The 21151-nt window shown below is 28.4% G+C and overlaps 2 protein-coding genes across 2 annotated transcripts in view; one reads left to right on the top strand and one right to left on the bottom strand.

The window, feature by feature from the left end:
* Window positions 1-12565: 12565 nt before the first annotated feature.
* LOC100789605 (protein ECERIFERUM 26) lies at window positions 12566-17101 on the top strand. The gene is made up of 2 exons (XM_003531173.5): window positions 12566-13114; window positions 15907-17101. Exons 1-2 carry the CDS (start codon window positions 12692-12694, stop codon window positions 16786-16788), a joined length of 1305 nt encoding a protein of 434 aa, XP_003531221.1. The 5' UTR covers window positions 12566-12691; the 3' UTR covers window positions 16789-17101.
* Window positions 17102-19128: 2027 nt separating this feature from the next.
* The window catches only part of LOC100779120 (cytochrome P450 71D10), a 5093-nt gene continuing 3070 nt past the window's right edge, over window positions 19129-21151 (bottom strand). Inside the window, exon 2 of the mRNA XM_003532694.5 lies at window positions 19129-20058. Coding sequence (XP_003532742.3) covers window positions 19426-20058 — 633 coding nt within the window. The 3' untranslated portion in view covers window positions 19129-19425. The remainder of the gene's footprint in view (window positions 20059-21151) is intronic.

Raw genomic sequence — 21151 nt, 5'->3', positions numbered from 1 at the left:
ATCTTCCAACCAAGAATGAAAAATAATCTTTTATAATATAAAGATCTATTTAAAGGGTTGATTTCAATTTTTTTTTATAGACACAAAACCGAGAATTCAATTAAGTATTTGATCACATACATAAGGAATATGAATATAACTATATGTCAACCGTACACACCATGCAAATAATACAATGTTTAAATAAATCCGGTTGTTGGTATTTTTGTACTGAATGTTCAGAACACTGTGTGTGAAGCATAATAGTTATAAAGCAAAAGGAGAAAAAATAAATTGAAAAAACTCCGATTTCTACTTTAAAAAAAAATGCCCATCACTTCAATTCATTTAAAAAAAATAATCAATTTACTCTCTTTGTCTCACTTACGGTTATCTAACGTGTTATAAAATTTGTCTTTCTATCATAACGCAAAAAATGAGTGTGATGCAATCTTAAAAAATTTGATGACATTTTACACGGTTGAGGATTCTTTGTTTGACATGGTTGAGGAATTAAATTGATTATATATACTTTGCATTGTGAAGGAACTAATTAACTTGATGACAAAAATCCTTAATGACATCTCCATGAAAGTACACGACGGGATCTCACGCTTCTTCTAGCGTGAGGGAGACATCACGGATGCATGGGTGCAAATAAGTTGGAATATGTTAAGGATAGACTTAACAAACCTTGAGTTGATTAATTTTTTAAATTTGAAGTTTGAACTTATCTATATATTAAATAAGTTTTTTTAAGAGTTATAGTTAAGCTTAATAAGTACAAATAATAATATTTTGTTATTATATTATATTAAAATTTTATTATAATATTTTGAGATTATATTTGTTAATTTATTTAAAGGATTAAATAAGCTTATTTACATATAATTTTTGGCTTATTAATTTATTTACAAGTAAATTTATAGACTTAACTAAAAGGTCTTGCTACAAAGTGAGTTTTCATGTCAAGACAAACTTCAAAAGAAACTAGAATTACCATATCATACCTAAATTATGTGAGTTTTATTTTTATATTTCGAAAAGGTTAACCTGAAATATAATTTTACATTCTAGATTAGGTGTTCTAAAAACTTCAAAAGGTGCAGAAAGTAATTGTGGAGATGCAAGACGCAATTGACCTTCATGTTTTTCAGAGATAAAACATTGAATAACATATATATCTTATATATTTGGGCTTTGGCCCAGTAGAGTTATGCTAGTTGTTTTTATTTGTTGATAAAGGACGGCCAAGCCTAGAACTAAAAACAAGAGGAAAGATTAAAAAGCTAATGAACTGAACAAAAAAAACAAGCATTCCTTTGTCTTATTTATTTAAAAGATAAAATCATTCCTTTGTCAACCGTGAATCTTTATGACGAAAATATTATGACAATTGAAAAGACACGAATATTATTAGTATTATTTTATCATCCGACATGAACATTAATAATAAATTTTTTTGGGTACAATTATAGTAATTTTTTTTGTTACAAACATTAAAAATAAATTATCTACCATGATTTTGAAAAATATAGGTCCAACGTTATAGTACTTTTGATTAAGCCACATAAAGTCAAAGTCTGTTCGAAATATATGCATCTTAAATTAAATGTATTGGTTCGACGTTGGAAAGCATAATAATGGTTAAAGTTAAATTATCCACTTGTGTGTTTGTATAGCTATTCTTATTTGAAGTTTTAGTCTTTTGCAGGCTTCAGTGTGCATAATACAGGTTTCTGTTGGTGGGACTTTCTCCCAACATTTCATTTTGGGATTTTCTCCCAACCTTTATTTTGTCTGACCTTAGTCGTAATAGTTCTAACCTTCCTTCCTTCCTTCATGTTTCATTCGTGATCCTGTTTTTTGGTATTTCAGGGGGTTGTTTGAGCCTAGTAGGGGGCCAGGTGTCAACCTATAGTTGGGATTTCACCCCTTAGGCTGAAATTTCCTTTCCTCACTTAAGTAAAAAAAAAAACAAAAAGTTTTAGTTTTTGTATGAAAATGCTTTTTTATAGCAATTTTATATGATTAGAAAATTAAACTATTCCCCAGTGTTTGCACAGGGAACATAGAAGCAAAACTAAAATTTTATGCATTTGTAGGGACGAAAAGTCACAATTTTGTTTTTGTAAGAACAAACGTAAAATGATTACAGTTATAGTGATCAAGTGAGAATAGTCTGGGCTTATGGCCAAATTTATGATAGAAGTAGAAAATTTAATTAGGAGGCAAAAAAAATATATTTCATGGATATATATATAATAATAATTAAGAACATGGTTCGGTCCCTCACAATGAATGACGCCCCATCCTTGCTAGAAGTTGGCACATTAGCTTATTTATCTTCGTGGGAACGTGTCAGATACCACTTGGTCCAAGTCTGATGCAGAACACAAAAGTGGTGATGAAGCTAAGTCTTCAGTTTTCTGACTGAAATGATGGTATAAAATCCGATAAAAGAAAATTTATTTGAATTTTATTTTCATACAGTATTTATAATATTAATTAATTATAAATTTCTTCCAAATTAATTTTTAAAGAGACTACTACAAAGTTAACTATCTTACAGTACATAATATTTCGTTGTTAATAAATAATGGTATCAAATATTAGTTTTATTTACTTGAGCTTATATGTGTTGATCTCTCATTGTACGTGTATTTATAAAGATTCTCACTAGTTGGTGTGCGTTTGGATCGTGTTTATAATATAGAATTGATTTTGAATGAATGTGAATTTCTAGATTCGATTCTAGGTAAACTTGAGTTTGAGTTTGTTGTAATGTGATTTTTTTATAATAAATATTAAAAAATTTATTTTGTTATACAAAGTTGTATGGAAATTTGTAATTAAAATTGATTTTAGGTGTATAATTATTAAAATGAGTTCTAATACTCATATATACTTTTTTATATTCTATTGCGATTCAGGGATATGTGTGCAATAAATTTATGGACTCGTGTTAGAGTGGATGCAAAACCTATTAGAAATAGCTTTAACTTACTTGAGTCTGGACCATCCAAATAAAGTCTGTAACTAATTAACAACCATGATGGTAAATGAAAAATTAAGTTTGACTAATTTAAGACTCAAGTTTCTGTCATGTAAACGCGAAATTAAACATTTTTTTTAATCGGCAAAAATGAAAAACAAGCATGCTCTAAATGTTTGCTAAAGAAGATTATAACTCAGAGAAGTGTTAGTTATACATTTTTTGTTGCACTTTTTTAAACATATATTTTTTAGTTAATTAAAATTGATTAAAAATTATAAAATCAGTAGAAGAAAAAAAAATCAATTATACAATCTATTCATATTATTCCTACAGGTTATGATAGTGATTTTTATATGATGAAGTGTGAGAAATATCTCAATTGATTTTTTATTTGTTTTCGGTTGTGTACGTCTGCTTAACGAATTATGATGTCAAATACTATGCTTTGTCATTCAACAAAAAAAAATAAAAATACTATGCTTTGTGGTTTTATTAGAGTCCTAAACAATTTTACCTTGGATGTATGGGATTTGTAACGTATATTCACTTTAGTTTTAAAAGGAATATGTTACCTTGGATGTATTTTAAAATATGACAACACGCCAAAAAAGAAATATGATGACAATTTTAAAGTTTGTTTATTTCTATCTTTTTAATAAATTTTTAAAAATAATTAAAATATATTAGTAAATTTAAATGTACCCTTTTTAGTCTGTATTAATATTGGGTGTGGTTTTAGTTTTTTGTTTTATTTTTAACCCATTAATATAACAAAGTCAACATGGAGCTTAAAAGTATTTTTTTCTTCTTTTGCACCTTAGAATTCAGAATGCACATTTATATCATATGTAATTTTAATTATTATTATTTTGAATGTATGTACTTTTAATTATTGATTCAAACTTTCAGCAATTGGCCATTAAGATATAAATATTATAGTACATATGGTACATGTATTGAATAATATGTAGTTTTGGTGACAAGTTGAACCGTTGAATTGAAGTGTTGAACCAATGCTATAAATTCTGTTGGCATCCTCTTTAATGAGTTAGCCTCTAACCACTAGACAACTGACAGCGCATCTGCATGCATGCACCACCAAAGCGTTCATTCTGCAATTACCATACCATGTGAAGTGAAGACTCTCATATCCTTGTTAATAGGCTTGTTCTGCAACCTTCTCTTCTTTTTTTTTTATCAATAAATGTAGAAAATAAATTGACATTATAATTATTGAAGTATCAAATTAAACAAAATCCAAAAAATTTAAATTTAAAAAAAATAAGTCATGTGTCTCTTACTATGAATGACGCGCCATGCATGAAAAGAAGAAGAAAAAAAGAGTGTATGGTAAATGATTTGTGCCAGTTTTACAATTTAATGAAAATTAAAATAGGTAAAAGGCAAATGATTTTTATTGAAGATACTAAGTGGATGAAAAAGACTATGAAAAAATATTTTACTTTGATAAATAAAAATTGAATTTATTATATAAGAATGGGTGCAGTATATATTAGAAGTATTTCAATAATAAATATCAATTTTTCATTGGAGAAAGCAAATGAACCAACGTGGGGAGTCGGGACCATTCAGGTTTGAGGGTTGATCTCCATTACTCCATAAATGGCAACAGAATTGGGATAAGCGTGTGATTTCAGATAAATTTCTTCTTACAGTAGAATACACAGCTTCTTTAGATTACACGAAAAAAGTGATATATCACCATTCTAATTATAGGGTACAGAGAAACTCCTAGCTAGCAAGCTTGTTTCTGTCATTGAACATGCACAACATTTTTTTTTATTATCAGACAATATATATATATATATATATATATATATATATATATATATATATATATATAGAGAGAGAGAGAGAGAGAGAGAGAGAGAGAGAGAGAGAGAGAAGCGAGTACCATCAGGGCCAGAACCACTGTGTATGTTGGCTTGCTGTTGAGCTGTTCCAAGTCCACTACTCCCCTATTTATTATGCCTTCTTTGCTGCTATTTATACACAAATATACCCCCAACATGGATCATTTAATTTATTTTCAGCCTTAGTTTGTGGGTCATTTATTTACCACTCATAACAACATTTTTATGCTAAAAGTAAGAAATTCTCCTTACTCTTTAATTTTTTAGTATTCAACTCATCCTTATTACATTCAAAAGTACGTACAAAATTAAGAATCCCTTATTTATTTAGTATAAGGCCTGTATGTCTGCATGGATAAATTTATCCAAAAAATACTTTTTAGGATAAAAAAATAAGTTTTTCATAATTTAAAATTCATGTTTTACAAAAGCTCATATGGAAGAATTTTTACAATTTAGTTCATGCATGAGATAATTTTAGTTTATGAAGAATATCTTTTTTTAATTTTAATTTTTTTTCAATAAGTGTTTTTAGAGAAGTATATGAGTATATTTATCCAAACAATTCTAAATAGACGTATTTTCTTATTCTTTTAAATCCCTTGGTTTGGGAAGGCCATTTGCAAATTTCGGAATCCAGTGGTTTGATGTATGAATGATGCAGCTGCAACGTGTAGCCAATTATTATAGTTAATAAAAGAGTTAGCTAGCTATCATAACTAAGTATGACTTCGACATATAATAATAATAATAATAATAATAATAACTAAGACACGTATCTAACCCTGCGGCTTGAAAGGGATTTTCTATAACAAGGTTAGCAAAACCTGGTTTGCTGAGCTAGGTTCATGTCGATCCGTGTAATACTGATGACGTAGGAGGTCCGGCAACTTTACTTGGACACCTACTAGCTGAAATTTTATATCATTTTTATACGAAGAAAAAATGATAATAAAACAGTAAGTAATTAAATATTTTCCTTTTAAGAATTCAAATAAACACTAAAATAAAGGCAAAATTGTAAAATTGGTCCCTCACTTTATCTCAAATTACGGATTTGGTTTCCCTATAATTTAATTTACAAATTTGGTCCCCAATTTTATAAATCTCTGCAAAATTGGTCTGAAAGCTCGATTTGGATGTTGACCGTTAACCTCAGACATTGACTGTCACGTGTCAACGTCTGAGTGATTTCCCGTAAAGACTTCATTTTTTATAGGTAAAATTACACTTTTGGTCCCTCAATTTTACTTCAATTTCGATTTTGGTCCCCCTATAGTTTAATTCACACATTTAGTCCCCCAATTTTATAAATCCCTTTATAAATTGTTCCTGCAAAATTGATCTTTTGAATGGTTTAGCTAATGGTGTTAGAAATATGGTAGGTCTTGATAAATTTCGCACTTCTTTTTCATCGCAAGTTTTTCACTCACTTGAAATCCAAAGAAAAATCACTATTTGTCTCTCTCCCACTTCCGGGGTTGTTCAACTTGGGAAAGTGACGCATGAATTCCAACTTGAGTATGAAATTTTCAGATATCTTACTTTAACAGGTTCTGTAATAACTCCCTTTTTTTTTCTTTTTTTTTTCTCCATGCGATATTATGTGTATACGACTACTTAAGTGGCCCATGTATGACAATGATATTTTTGTTTGAAATTTGAAATACAACTTCTCCAGTAATAAAATTTGGCTGAATTTATAAAGGGATTTATAAAACTAGGGGACCAAATGTGTGAATTAAATTATAAGGGGATCAAAATTGAAATTTGAGTAAAACTAGGGGACCAAAAGTATAATTTTACCTACAAAAAATGAAGTTTTTACAGAAAACTACTCAAATGTTGATACGTGGTATTGACACGTGGCAGTCATCGTCTGAGGTTAACGGTTAATATCCAAATCGGACTTCCATAACCAATTTTGCAGAGATTTATAAAATTGGGGACCAAATTTGTAAATTAAATTATAGAGGGACCAAATCCGAAATTGGAAATAAACTGGGGGACTAAAAGTGCAAATTTGCCTAAAATAAATAAACACTAAAAAGGAAAAAAAAAACTAAAATAAATAAACACTGAAAAGGAAAAAAAATTAAAATATTAGGATCTAATTTCACTTGATTTTAATTCGGATTCATAAATTAAACAACTTTTTTTGCCCTTATCCTTCGTTTTCATGTCCCAATTTTCTAATTCAGATGAACGCAAAAGGTCCTTTAAAAAAAACAAATCAACCCGAAAATAAAACAATTAAAACTTAAGCTTTAAATTCAAAAAAAAAATATTTATTATTAATTTTTATAAAGCAAAAAAAAGCCATGTATATATTGATAAAAATGATATATATGTATATAGATCATAAATATTTTGACAAAAAATTCTAACATGTAACTCTTTTATTTTTCTTTAAATTCACTTTAGGCCTGTTGGATCGACATTATTTTTATTCTTATTGATGATGAAATTCTCAAAATTAGTTACAACCAAAATTTATTCTGTGAAACTTCACCGGAACTTTATTAACAAGTTTATTTCTTTTAGTCAAATTAACAAAATGAGATTACGCAGTTCTATGAAATTTAAGCAAAGGCTAAATAATTAACAAAGTTATTTATTGCATCATTAGTTGACGAAATGAAGACCTGGGCTAGCATAACAAAGAAGTGGAGATTGTATGGCTTTTCAAGAAAACCAAAAGCTTTTGCTCCAATTGAATGAATTAGTTACAACGAACGTACTTAGAATGTGGAGTCAAGAAATTAAAGGATATAAAGAGGGTAATGAACCTTTCCATATATAATGGGAGTTGTTCTCCTAACCTAGTAAGACAGTAAAAGGATTAAAATATGATTTACTTTTTTTTTTAAATACATATTGACAATATGTATGACTCATACAAATAGATGATTTGTGATCTGTATAACTCATACAGCGTATGGATCCTACGAATTAGCTATCCGTATAATTTTATTTTTAATTTTTAATCACTTTTTTTAAAAAAATAATTTAAAATTTTAAAAATAATTAAAAAAACTCATATAGATTGATGATTCATATGAGTCATATGAATTCATACAAATTGATACGGATCAGTAATCTTTTTAATTTTTAATTATTAGAAAAATGATTAACAAATTTAAAATTATTTTTTTTTAAAATATATGAATTGTCAATTCATATAATTCATACGGATCATCAGTTCGTATGAATTTATTTATTTATTTTTTAATTAGTTATAAAAAAATAATTGAAAATTTTAAAATTGATTTTTTTTAAAAGGATTATGATCTGTATGAGTTTTTTTTTTAAATTTTAATTATTTTATTTTAAAATATAAATAAGGATAATTTTGGCATTTTAAAAAACTACTGGATGTACCAATAAAAATGTTGGATGCTCCAAGCAGCTTCCTTCCATAATTGATAGAGCTTCATCTACCCTTGAATTGAATCGGTCCAATTTGGGTTCAAAGGAAAAGATGATTGAGGGGACCAAGAGACAGGAGATCTCTTTCTTTTCTATTATACGGTGGAAGGTTTATTTTGTATACAGACAAAATTGAATCGAGAGACAATACTTACTTATTACTACTAATTATGATGAAACTAAGAGGAGAAAGAGAATTAACTCATGGGATAAAATTTGTTCACTACGTATTATATATGTACTATTTTGGATATATTATTAGTTGATATAAAATTTTTGACTAGTCCATGTGAATAAGAACCTAAAAGGAAAGATAAGAGAAAGAGAACAAAAAAATGAAGATGGGTAAATGTCATCCAATTTATGTTCTTTAGTCTATAAATAAATCTTTTGAATGCCATCCACCATAACTTCATTACCTTCACAAAACCTAACACTATTATGCTGCATTTTGATCTCTGTCCTTTAGGTATTTGAAGAGAAATTTTGAATCCAATTTGTAGCGCCATCCAATGTGCCCATGCTCAATTAATTTCAGATGCTGTATTCTGGCATTTTTTTTATATATAAACTAACTTTTTACTGGTGTAGTATTAAAAGGTGTTGGTGAATGAAGCAGAAAGAATGCTCAGGCAAGCACCCGATTGTGTGTACAAAATTCATTATTGTAGCATTGATTCACGCTTTTACTTTACCTAAACAACCAAAAATATACGATATATCTAATGATAAAAAATAATACTAATAAAAACTAAAAAAAAACTACCACAGGCACAATATAATTAAATGACAAAAGCTTAAATAAAGCTAATTATAAAACCTTTTAACTTTAAATTGTTATTTCTTTTTCTTTTTTTTGCATTAGCCAAAAATGAAAATCATTGCAACGGTGAGCATCGAAAACTTTGAACTTGACAGAGCTAGACTCCGATCTATTGTAAAAAACTAAGCAGGACACATGAGCTGCACAAAGCTATTGATTTTACCTTGAGTTCAACGGGCAAAATGAAGTGTCTAGGTGTCAGCTATAAACCAATGGAACTACATCGAATTTAAAACTTTGATGGCATATTAATTTAGCAACCCAGATTTAGTTACCTACATCAGCATGCATTGTAGTAGGAGTATTATATCTTCACTTCAACCACTTTCTCAGACATTATTCATTTCTATCAATAGGCCATTGACACCTGTTTAAACTCGATCAAGGTTGATGAACATGAAAGTGATGCCTATTCAATTCAGATAAGTTGCATACTTGTACGTTGCATCAGTAACACGAACGTGCATGTTCCCCCGTATTCAGCTATGCAAGCTGGTGATATACACGAAAATTAATTGTGAACTTGTGAGTATATATATATTTTACTCGAATTTAAAGTATACCTGCCTTATAGGATGGATCCAATGAGAAATGAGGCCTAAAATATTTTTAAAAATATATATTATTTTAAATAAAAGTTATATATTGGATTTAAAGCATGAATTTCAGTTGCTTTACTTTTGGATGAGACGATTTATATGAATGGTTAAGCTTAAATAATACAAATCATACAAGTTTTTTTTTTTTAAAAAAAATTTACATAACTCTTTTAAGCAATAATGAGATTTTAAATTTTAACTATTCAAATATAATTATATGACTTGGATAATTTATGTTTTTCATTCTTACATGGAAAGCTCATAATCACAATGTACATCTTAAACATTGGTAGTTTGATATTTTAAAAGTAGCCACCGACTCAGTATAAAATAACCAAAAGGTAATAATATAATTTGGAAAGTAAATAAAATAATTTAAAATATATGATATTGAATTTTAAGAATTCACAGTTTGAGTAATTATATACTTTTAACTTCTGAATTTCTGTTGATGCTACTAGCATCCAAACCATAGTTTGAGTCAGTTCAAAACTTCAAACGTTATTGAAAGTCGAAACACCAAATTCATAGAAATGATATAAGCATTTTTCTTATTTAGGATTACAAATATCCCTTGTGACAGAGAAATTAGTTGCAAATTACTGGGTATAAATTGGCAATGTGGATGATATCGATCAATAATTTTCCTCTATAAATCTGCGAGATGTCACCACTCACCAGTCACCAGGCTATAATATTAATTACCATGTGGATGTGGGCCAGGGACAATAACTTATTAGCTATCCTGTAAAATTTATCACATTAGTAGTAAATGAGTCCGGGTATAAAAGGGAAAGCAGGAATCGTAAAAGAAAATTCTCGCAGTTATTCCATTCCATATTTTTTTTACTGTATTGCATAATATCTTTTTTTTTATATATAGAAATTTGATGTAAATAGATGTTTTTCAGTCAACTTTTTCCTAGTCTTTATTTTTTTTCTTAGGTCAAATATCACAGTTTTTCGTTAAATAAATTATTTTTTTACATATAAACAAAACGAATGAGATCTTAAATTATTGCACAAACTTTATAAGTTATCCCCTAGTTTCTTTTTATCTTCTTTTTTTTCGATACTAGTCTCTTTTTATCTAAATCAAACTAAATGATTGCCTTTAATATAGTTTTCTGACGATTAGTTAATTTATTTCGTTATTAGTATATTTATCACTAAATTGATAAATATTATTAAAAATGGATTACGTATTATTTATACAAATCATTCAATGTTTTTGGAGATTGGTTAACAGATTAGTCGCTAATTAATAATATTGATAAATTTTTATGCTAATGAACAAATATCTTAATATAGTATTGATTAAGGTAGTATTTATTAACGATAACTAATCTGTGACTATAATAACTGAACAAATTGACGAATTTTTTTTTTAGTTTAAAAAGTAAATTGACCAATTTTCATGAATATGAACTATTAGATGAAATAAATTGATGACTATGACTTGACTAATGAGAAGATACGGATAAAGAGAGACAGTGATGGCCGAACAAAATTTGGATCAAAATTTTGGCAGCTGTATACTTGTGTAGAAAGAAGTACGGAGTTTAAAAAATAGGATATTGTTATTTTTTAAAAAAATATTACTAATTAATAATTAGTACCTTAAAAATATTAATTAATAAATAATTTTTATAAAATTATATAAAAACGTATATAAAAGTCATAGAAAAACATATTTTTACGTATTTCATTAAAAAGTTTACTTTTTTTATTTCTTTAACCAGTGTTTTTAATATTTGCTTAAAAATTATTTCATTCGTTCTCTCATCTGTCTTTTTTAAAGTTTTTTTTATGTAAAAACTTAAAACAAGTAATAATTTTTTTATTCAAATAAAATAGTTTTGGATTTTTTTATTTTATTCTTTTTCATCTCTATTCTATAGTAAATGCATAAGTGTAAATTAATTAAAAATTAAGTAAAAATAATAATATAATTAACAAAAAGTAATTCACGTTATTTTGAATTTTGACGATGACAGTTTTTCAGAATAGAAAAAAGCAAAAAACAGGATAAAAAAAGAAACAAAACATTGTCAAATATAATCTGACAATTAAAAAGAAACAAAGAGGAGTGTATGAAAAATGCTAACAAAAAATGTAAATTTTTTAATGAAAAATGTAATATTACTCCTTCCAAATCATTATAAATGTTGTAAAAGAATATATAAATTCTTTCATGATTTCCAATACGAATTTAATGATAAATTCGTTTATTTATTAATTTTTTACTAATATTTTTAATGCACTTATTAATAATATTTTCTGCTCTTTTGAATTTGCATTAAGCGATTCTGAGTCCAAACTTCTTTCGTTTATGAATATAAGACATTTATAATTAATTTAAACATATTTAAAAAATTGTTTTTTACAGAAAAAAAAAGTGATAATTAAATTTGTTAATTTAAGTGATACATTAGATTTATTTGTAATTTTTTCCTAAAATTACTCTTAAAATTAGTGGGACTAGTTATTTAAATTTTTTCTTCTAATTATTTTTCACCTAATTAATTAAAGTGTGGAGAGAGAATAATAATAATAATAATAACAATGAGTTTCAATTTTTAAATTAATATATTCAATTTTCATAAGAGAGATAAAAAGATAATTTATAACATTTATTATTATGGACTAAAACAATTAAGGATATTTTAATTGAAAATAATCAATACAAAAGAATAATTAAATAAGAGTTTTGTAAAATGGACAATAAAATTTTCTTAAAAAATATTTATGTTACTTCAATTAGGAAGTGATCGTTTCTAACCGTTTATTTGGTACGACCCAATGGGAATGAAAAGCATAGAAAGTTTCCATTAAATCTCCAACTAGCCATTCCATGGTCCCTCACTTATGACACCACTCATCATTCTATATATATGCATTCACTTTCTTACAACAACAACAACACACAACCAAACCCTCTTGACCTTGTGATATCTCTCTCTTTTAATTTCTAGGATCAAACCAAAAAATGGTCTTAGAAGAGAGTGTAGTGCATGATGTGAGGCTATCCTCAGTTGGGCCGGGCCGGGCCACCGGGTCGGACGTATTCCACAACCCGGGTGGCTTGGACTTGGCCATGAAGCTTCACTACCTTAGAGTGGTGTACTTCTTTGATAGTGAGGCTGCACAAGACCTAACCATCATGAAAATTAAGGATGGCATGTTCACTTTGTTCAACCATTACTTCATCACCTGTGGCCGGTTCCGGCGATCGGATTCCGGTCGACCCTTAATCAAGTGCAATGATTGTGGAGCAAGGTTCATTGAGGCCAAGTGCAACAAAACCCTAGATGAGTGGCTAGCCATGAAGGATTGGCCCTTGTACAAGTTGCTCGTCTCTCACCAAGTCATTGGCCCAGAACTATCTTTTTCTCCTCCTGTTTTGTTCCAGGTGCTTAATAATTTCCCTAAACATTCTATATGATGCATCACACCTGACACACACATATTATTCATTTTTTTAAATATTACAAAGTACTACTTTCATACGATTTTTTTAGTGTTATTTTTATCAGAATTTTTCATTTCTGTAATTTCCTCACTGTAAACCAAAGTACATTTATATTTTGATTAATTTACCAGATGAATGCCAGTGAAGAAATAGCTTAGCTTTTGCCTTCTTGACAAACAGAAAATTTGATATTGAAATTCAGTTATAAATACCTTTAAAGTGATTTTTATCAAACATATATAATAAAATAAAGTTAAAATTATTTTTTCACCATCCAAATATGATTTAAACTTTAGGTTTAATTACAGTTTTTACTCCAATTTTTTTTAATTTTTGACAAACTTTAACTTCAACTTTTGATTTAGTGCATTTTCTTCAACTTTTAAGAAAATTATAAATTTTATCTATTAATAAGCACAAAAGTTAAGGATGAAATTTGTCAAAAAAAATTAAGAGTAAAATTTGTAAAAAAATTAAAAAGTTGGAGAAATTTTGTAAAAACAATAATAATAAAATAATAATAAGTTAAGGATAAAAAGTGTAATTATGTTAGTAATAAATATTTTTTAATTTTTTAATCAATATGCTAAAGTTACTTGTTAATGATAAAAAAAATATATATTATAAGTTTCTCTAGATACAAAATTGGTACTCCAAAGCTATTTTCCTTGGGTACTGACTGTTGTTGAGGACTGTTTTTTTTTTTTATCTGTATTGATTTAACATTTCAAAAGATGATCTACTTTTTACGGGAAAAGAAAATGGCCAAAATTCTTTTCAATATTTCTCTCTTTCTCCCTCTCACCCAAAATGGCCAAACACATTATAAATACAGCAGTAATTATAAATACTGTAGTCAATGCCATAAAAAGAGTAGCTACTAGCTAGCTGGGGTTTAGTCCTGCTACACTAGTGAGTGGTGACTACAGCTGTGCAACACGTGTTTGTCTGACACTTTTAAGTTTTACCGAATCTTTGATACATTAATAAAATGGAGAAAGAAAAAAAATATATTTGAAATTTAAATAAGAACATTTTAAAATCATATTTCTCTCTGTATTTTCCATTTCCTAAAAAATAGTTATAACTAATTATTAAAAAATTAACAGCTAAACTTAAATATATGACTATATACAGAAAACAAATCACACAATTGTTAAAATTTATTCTCAACTAGTATACATTTTTAATGAACGATTAAAATATTTCCTCATTTAATGTGCCCCTCTGCACAATATAGTACAATAAAACGTGCGAAAGGACCCTAACACTCTTTATCATGTCCTGGTTTGGTTGAAACAGTGACCTGTTAATTAGTCGCATGCTTTTTCTGGTAGAGAAGTTAATAGCATCCTATCTTCATAAGTTACCCTTACATTAATACAAATAGTATTATATGGTGGACATTCCTTTCATAAGAGAGATAAGGTAGATCTTAACTATTCAACAAAAAAAGAAAAAAGGTGCATCCAAACATATTTGAATATTTCTGTAGACCGTAAGCTAAAAGCCCTCGGTATCATTAATAAGGATTCCTTTATACTGTAAAATACATCATTACTTGTTTTTTATAAAAATAAAATAAAATCCGAGGTAATATTTTGATTTTAAGTAATGCTAATCTTCTTATAGTTTTGTTAACACTTTATAAATAAATATTATATGAAAAAATAAATGCAATTAATGTCTTATAAAAAATTACTTAATATTTAATAGTAGTACTACATATTATAGGAGTATTTAAACCTATCTTCAAATCTTATCATACACATATTTTTTGGTATACAATGAAGTTTGAATTTACTATCAGACTCTTTTTATATAAATGACCCGATACTGGTAGGAATCATTAACACGTTTTTTTTTTCTTCTTTTATACAATGAAGTTTATCATTAACACGTTTAAAATTCGATAAAGAGTTAAAGACTATTTTCCTGAGGATTTTAATATAATTCTACATATATACACAACAAATTGTCAAACACAATTTATCGAAAAGAATAATACGGCAAAATTATTATTGTTTTTATTTTTTAATGCTTAATACACGAACAAGGGAATGACAGGTTAAGAAAGATGGTTTCCGAAAAAAAAAATTAAGATAGATGTCGTCTTAGGTGAGAGGCATAATTTATAATCTTTAAATATGATCAAAAGTTGTTTAAAAGACAATTACATTAATATTATTGATGTCTCATATCCGTTTTTAAAATGTTCCATCCTTGCTACAATAATAGTAATTAGAAGCAAAATTTTGAAAATCTTATTTAGATAAACGAGTATAAATACGTTTAATTGTTTCTTTTTATACTTGGTAAAAACGAAATATAAATAAAAAATCTGAAAAAAATATTTCTAGATGGTTATTCCTTCTAGCTATCACTATAAAGCATAAACATGCCATTATAAACATTAAATTAAAACTTTTAAAATTAACTATATATTATATAGCTTTTTTAAATTCATGATATTTTTAAAATTTGTATTTTAATAGCCTACATAAATTAGCGTATATACTTATTTCATAAAAATATTAAAATATTTGTTTTAATATATAATTATTTAAAATTAAAAATCATATTAATTTTTCGCCAACCTCCAACACTATCCCGGTAACTTTGAGAATTTTTTCCCCGGGGAGTTTATTTATTTTTCTTTAAAAAAAATAAATGCAGAGAATGATGACACAAAATACTTTTGAATAAAAAGTCAGACAACCTTGCTTTTGCAGGTGACTAAATTTAAGTGCGGCGGAATTTCATTGGGTCTTAGTTGGGCCCACGTATTGGGGGATCCTCTTTCGGCTTCAGAATTCATTAACTCTTGGGGTCTAATATTGAAAAATATGGGCCTAAAAATGCTTTTTAACATCCCAAGATCCATCCCAACACCCGGACAGCCCGGACCTGAAAAGGATCCAGTTTCAGCAAAACGGATCGACCCGGTGGGAGATCATTGGATTCCAGCCAACAACAAAAAAATGGAGACATTCTCCTTCCACCTAACTAGCTCCCAGTTGAACTACTTGCAAGCACAAATTTGGGGTACAAGTCTTGACCAAACCCCTCCTTTTGAATCACTATGTGCCATGATTTGGCGTTGCATGGCCCGAATTCGACCAGGATCCGAACCCAAAACCGTAACTGTGTGTAGAAGCAACCCCTATAAGAGGGGCAATCATATCATTGGTAACAACCAAGTGATATGCAAGGTTGATGCTGCAAGTGAATCCTCAATTCTTGACACTGATTTGACAGTTTTAGCTAGCATGCTTGTGGATCAAGGTGTGGATGAGAGGAAGCAAATTGAGGAAGCAGTTGAGAGAGACCAAGGTGTGAGTGATTTCTTCGTCTATGGTGTCAACTTGACATTTCTAGACTTACAAGAAACCAATGTGTATGACTTGCAATTGAAGGGACACACACCAAAGTTTGTTTACTACACCCTTCAAGGTGTTGGAGATGAAGGGGTTGTTTTGGTGTATCCATTGCCCAAAGGTTCTATGGAGAATGGTGTTGATGGGAAGTTTCTGACCATGATTTTTCCGGAGGATGAAATGGTGAAGCTTAAATCTGAGCTCAAGATAATTGGTCTTTTGCTTGAGAATAATTAAGTTTTAATGAGATTAAAAGCATGTTTGACTTTCCGTTCATCTTGTTAGCACGAATTTCAATTTTAAATTCAATGGTCAACCGTATATTAACGCAAAAGGAATGATGGAGATGCTTTTGCAAACTTCATTTTTCACCAATGTTGGTTCGTCGAATACCCAAACACGCATTAAATATTTGTTAATGAATAAATTTCTTTTTTATTTGATGTATCTGTGAGCAAGGAAAACTTTCAGTTTGTAATACATAATTTATTGTTTTAAAGTCAAGCGTGCCTCGTCATAAATGTAGATGTGACATGGCGTGATTGTTCTTTATGCATTGTTATCATATATATATATATATATATATATATATATATATATATATATATATATATATATATATATATATATATTATAAAAAAGGACTTAATTGCTTTGCACAAACAATTGACATTTTACAAACCCACCTTTGCTTTAGCTAATTAGGAAAATCCAAATCTAATTAAATCATTTTTTTCCTGGGACTGGATGTGTATTTGATTTAGACTTGATTATAATCCCAAGCCTAACAACGTTGAGTGGTCTCTAATTTTCTGAATGGATATCATATTCATTCCATAACTATTTTGAAAGAAACTTAAGAGAGGCACCAAACTTTCATACAAAGACAAAATATATATAGTTTTCTGATTACTCTGATTAACTAATTTTTTATTGGTCTAAGACTATGAATTTATCCTTAGCATCGAGACGATGATAAACAAGGACAACCTCAATTACTTCTGCCACAAAATCATGCAATTGTCACTTAAGGATGAGTTAAGACCGCATGTTAACTTTGTGGGTTGTTAATAAATTAACTATTTAATTAAAAAGATTTAAATACGTGTTTAATCCTTTAAATTTAGATATTTTTTTACCTTAAAAAATTGTTTTTATTAGTCTCTAAACTTTTAAAATGTTAAGACCGCATGTTAACTTTGTGAGTTGTTAATAAATTCACCGTCAAGAAATATTTTTTAATTTAATTTCTTTAAAATGATTTAAGATATTTTAAAACTTCTAGAATAGGTAAAAAAATCACAAGAATTTCACATTTATATTTATATTTTTCTTCTTTAAAATAATAAGATTGTGTAAAAGACGGTGATCAAATCATACGAGAAAAATATAATATTTTGACGATTTAAAATCATCAAAATTAAAAAAACAAATTAAAAAACATAAATTTAGTGATTAAAAATTATCACAGATTATCAAATTATGAACATAATAAGCAAAAAAAGGACTAAAAATAATTTTTTGAAAATTCAAGAGACTAATACAAATATTTTTTTGAAAGATTAAAAAAATAATTACTTATATTTTAAAAATTAAAAACAATAAAACATTGAAACAATCTTTCTCTTAAAAAACCATAGTGATAGAATCGGTCTAGATCAAAATACCCGACAAAATAATTCTCTGTAACAATAATTGAAGAGGACATCCGTCAATCTTTATCTTTTGCCACATTATTGGTACGAAGTTTAAACCTATCATCTTCAATAAAGGAGCACTTATCATTGCTCTCTTTGTACATGTTTGAAAGTGATTACTTTTTATTTGTTATTTTTTTTTATAAAAAAAACTAGTAGAAATAATCAATTATTGATAAGTGATTACATGTTTAGAACAAATTGAAGAGTAAACAGTAATCAATTATTGATAAGAGTAAACAGTGATAAATTAATTATATATATAATTATACATACCTAGAGTGTATTTGAATTGGTCTCAAAAACATAAATCACAAACTAGATCAAACCAATTAATTGAGGAAAAAATCATTCAAATAAATCTAAAAAAAAATGATTTGGTTTAATTTTCAATTTTTCTAATGGTTTTTGATTTTTATTTTGAATTTAAACAACCTACTCACAACACATGAAAATAATTTATTCCCAAATTCACGTTCTCGCCCATGAAACAAACATGCTCGTACTAATTTAAAAATATTCATTGAAAATATTTAAAAATGTGTTTGACTAGCTAGATTTTAATATTCCTAAAATATTTTTAAAATTAAAATTAAAAATTAAAATTAAAATGTAAGTTACAATTGGATTAGAACATAAGTTCCTACAATTTCATAAAAGTTACTCAATTCATTATATAAATATTTTCTTCTAAAGAATATTTTTTCAAAATTCATAAGAACATTTAAAAATTCGTTTTTATTCGTGAAACAAACATAAAAATATTATATTCTAAAATTTATATTTTCATAAAATTCATTTTAATTCATGAAAAAAATATCCCAGCTTAAGCAATTCGTAAAAGAATAAATAGAGGAAATACCTATAAATATCTCAATTACAAGAAAGGATTTTATGATAGTTAACATGAGACTCGGTGACTCTCACCATCCATCAATGTATGGTGTTCTTATCACCATACGTTCTAGGTTATTATATCTGCATCTCCTATTGCATTTCCAAAAGTTTATTTTAGAATATAAATTTACATTTTGAAATAAACTTTTGAGGTGTCTGATGCAACACTAGGAGTGCGGGAAATAAATGCGTACATTCTAGTACACTTGATAAAGATAAATAAACACACCTAGTTAATGATAAAAACACACACACACACACTCAGTTCAGCTTATAGTTTTTATAGATGGCCCAGTTTGGATGTTGGGTGATAAGGAATGGGGATTAAGCAAAGATCATGTACTCTTTTAACAGTGAGGCCAAAAGACTCAGACATATCCAATTCTTGGATTGTTGCTCCATTTGGCAGCTTCCAATCAAAATGGTAAAGCAAATTGGCCAGTGACAGCAACATGTAAGGCATGGAAAATGCAGCACCAGGACAAATTCTCCTTCCGGCCCCAAAAGGGATGTATTCAAAGTTTGTGCCACTGAAGTCATAAGAGTCATCTACAAACCTCTCTGGCACAAATCTCTCTGCTTCATTCCAATACTTTGATTCTCTCCCAATGGCCCAAGCATTGATAATGACTTTGCTCTTTGCAGGGATTTTATATCCATTGACTACACATGCCTCACTGTTTTCTCTTGGGAGTAATAATGCTTCGGGGGGGTGTAGCCTCATTGTTTCTTTTATGATTGAATTTAAATATTGGCACTGTCCAAGCTCTGTTTCATCCACATAACCTTTCACATTGAAGACCTTTCTTACCTCAGTCTGTGCCTTTTCCATAGCCTTCGGATTTTTTATGAGTTCTGACATTGCCCATACTGTAACTGCTGCTGGTGCTGCTGTCCCACCAACAAACATGTCCTGAGATTAATAATAGAATACATTAGATTAATAGAATACATCAATTATATTTAGAACATTAATAATAGAATACATTAGATTGATATCTCTAGAGTAAAATTGTACAAACTCCTTTTTAATATTAACAACAATCTCCCTTTGTGGGAAACATGGTGACACAATTAACGGATTAATGTAATGTATAAAAGATGTTAGTGTAAGTTTTTTTAAATAATTGAGGAAGTTAATGTATGGATAAAAAGTTTAGGAGAGATTTCTCAAGGATTACTGTACAGTCCAAAGCTGGTAACTCGTTCCGAAAATTTCAATTACTACTATTAAGTATTAACTTTTCATATATAAAAAAAGTTCAAATAGTATTTTAATTTATTAATTTTTAAATATTTATAGGCTGAACAACATAAGAAACTACCACGTGAGAAGAATAAGAATAGAGGGTAAAAGTTGGCGTGAGAGATGTGGGAACTTTGTCATGAACAAAGGTGCGGTTAGAGACATAATGTAACAAAAAATATTTTGACAATATTTTAACTTTGTATAGAAAAACAATATCACAATTTACTAACATTTAATTTAACAAATGTTACAAAACGGTCTTATTACTTATTAGAACATTAATTAGTTAAATGTTGCTAAAACATATGTAATAGTGGCTTATGCGACGTCGCATCACAATGCCCAAAAAATAAAAATAAGGTAGACCTCGGCAAATTTCTCATACTAGGTTACTTTTAGAAACTAATTTTCAAAAGGGGGCTGTTTTGAAACTTTTTCCGGGGGGGTCTGTTTTTGAAGGGGACTCGCCAGTGGGGTTGGCGAGTTGGACACGTGGCAGCGCCTGGTGGACTCGCCAGTGGGGTTGGCGAGTTGTTGTCCACGTGGCGGGTCCCGCCGCTCGTACTGACGAAATGCTTTTTACGGAAAAAAAATTTTTTAACTTCAAACGCGTATAACTTTTGATAGGAATGTCCGTTTGAGGCCCATAATATGTCAAAATGCTCGAAATTGAATGAAGAATCCCTTGGCAAATTTCCAAAGGGGATTTGGTCAACTCATTTTCCCAAAAAATGGATTTAAGATTCACCACCCATCG

This window comes from Glycine max, chromosome 8 (genome assembly GCF_000004515.6).
Source record: "Glycine max cultivar Williams 82 chromosome 8, Glycine_max_v4.0, whole genome shotgun sequence".
Taxonomy (NCBI): domain Eukaryota; kingdom Viridiplantae; phylum Streptophyta; class Magnoliopsida; order Fabales; family Fabaceae; genus Glycine; species Glycine max.
Note: the sequence above shows the minus strand (reverse complement) of the source record. Positions and strands in the feature narration are given on the sequence as shown.

What these genes read in the sequence shown, in the direction of transcription:
- LOC100789605 (XM_003531173.5), top strand. Translation starts at nt 12,692, where the DNA reads ATGGTCTTAGAAGAGAGTGTAGTGCATGATGTGAGGCTATCCTCAGTT. An exon ending in CTCCTCCTGTTTTGTTCCAG is followed by an intron (nt 13,115 to 15,906) that starts GTGCTTAATAAT and finishes TTGCTTTTGCAG; the next exon opens with GTGACTAAATTTAAGTGCGG.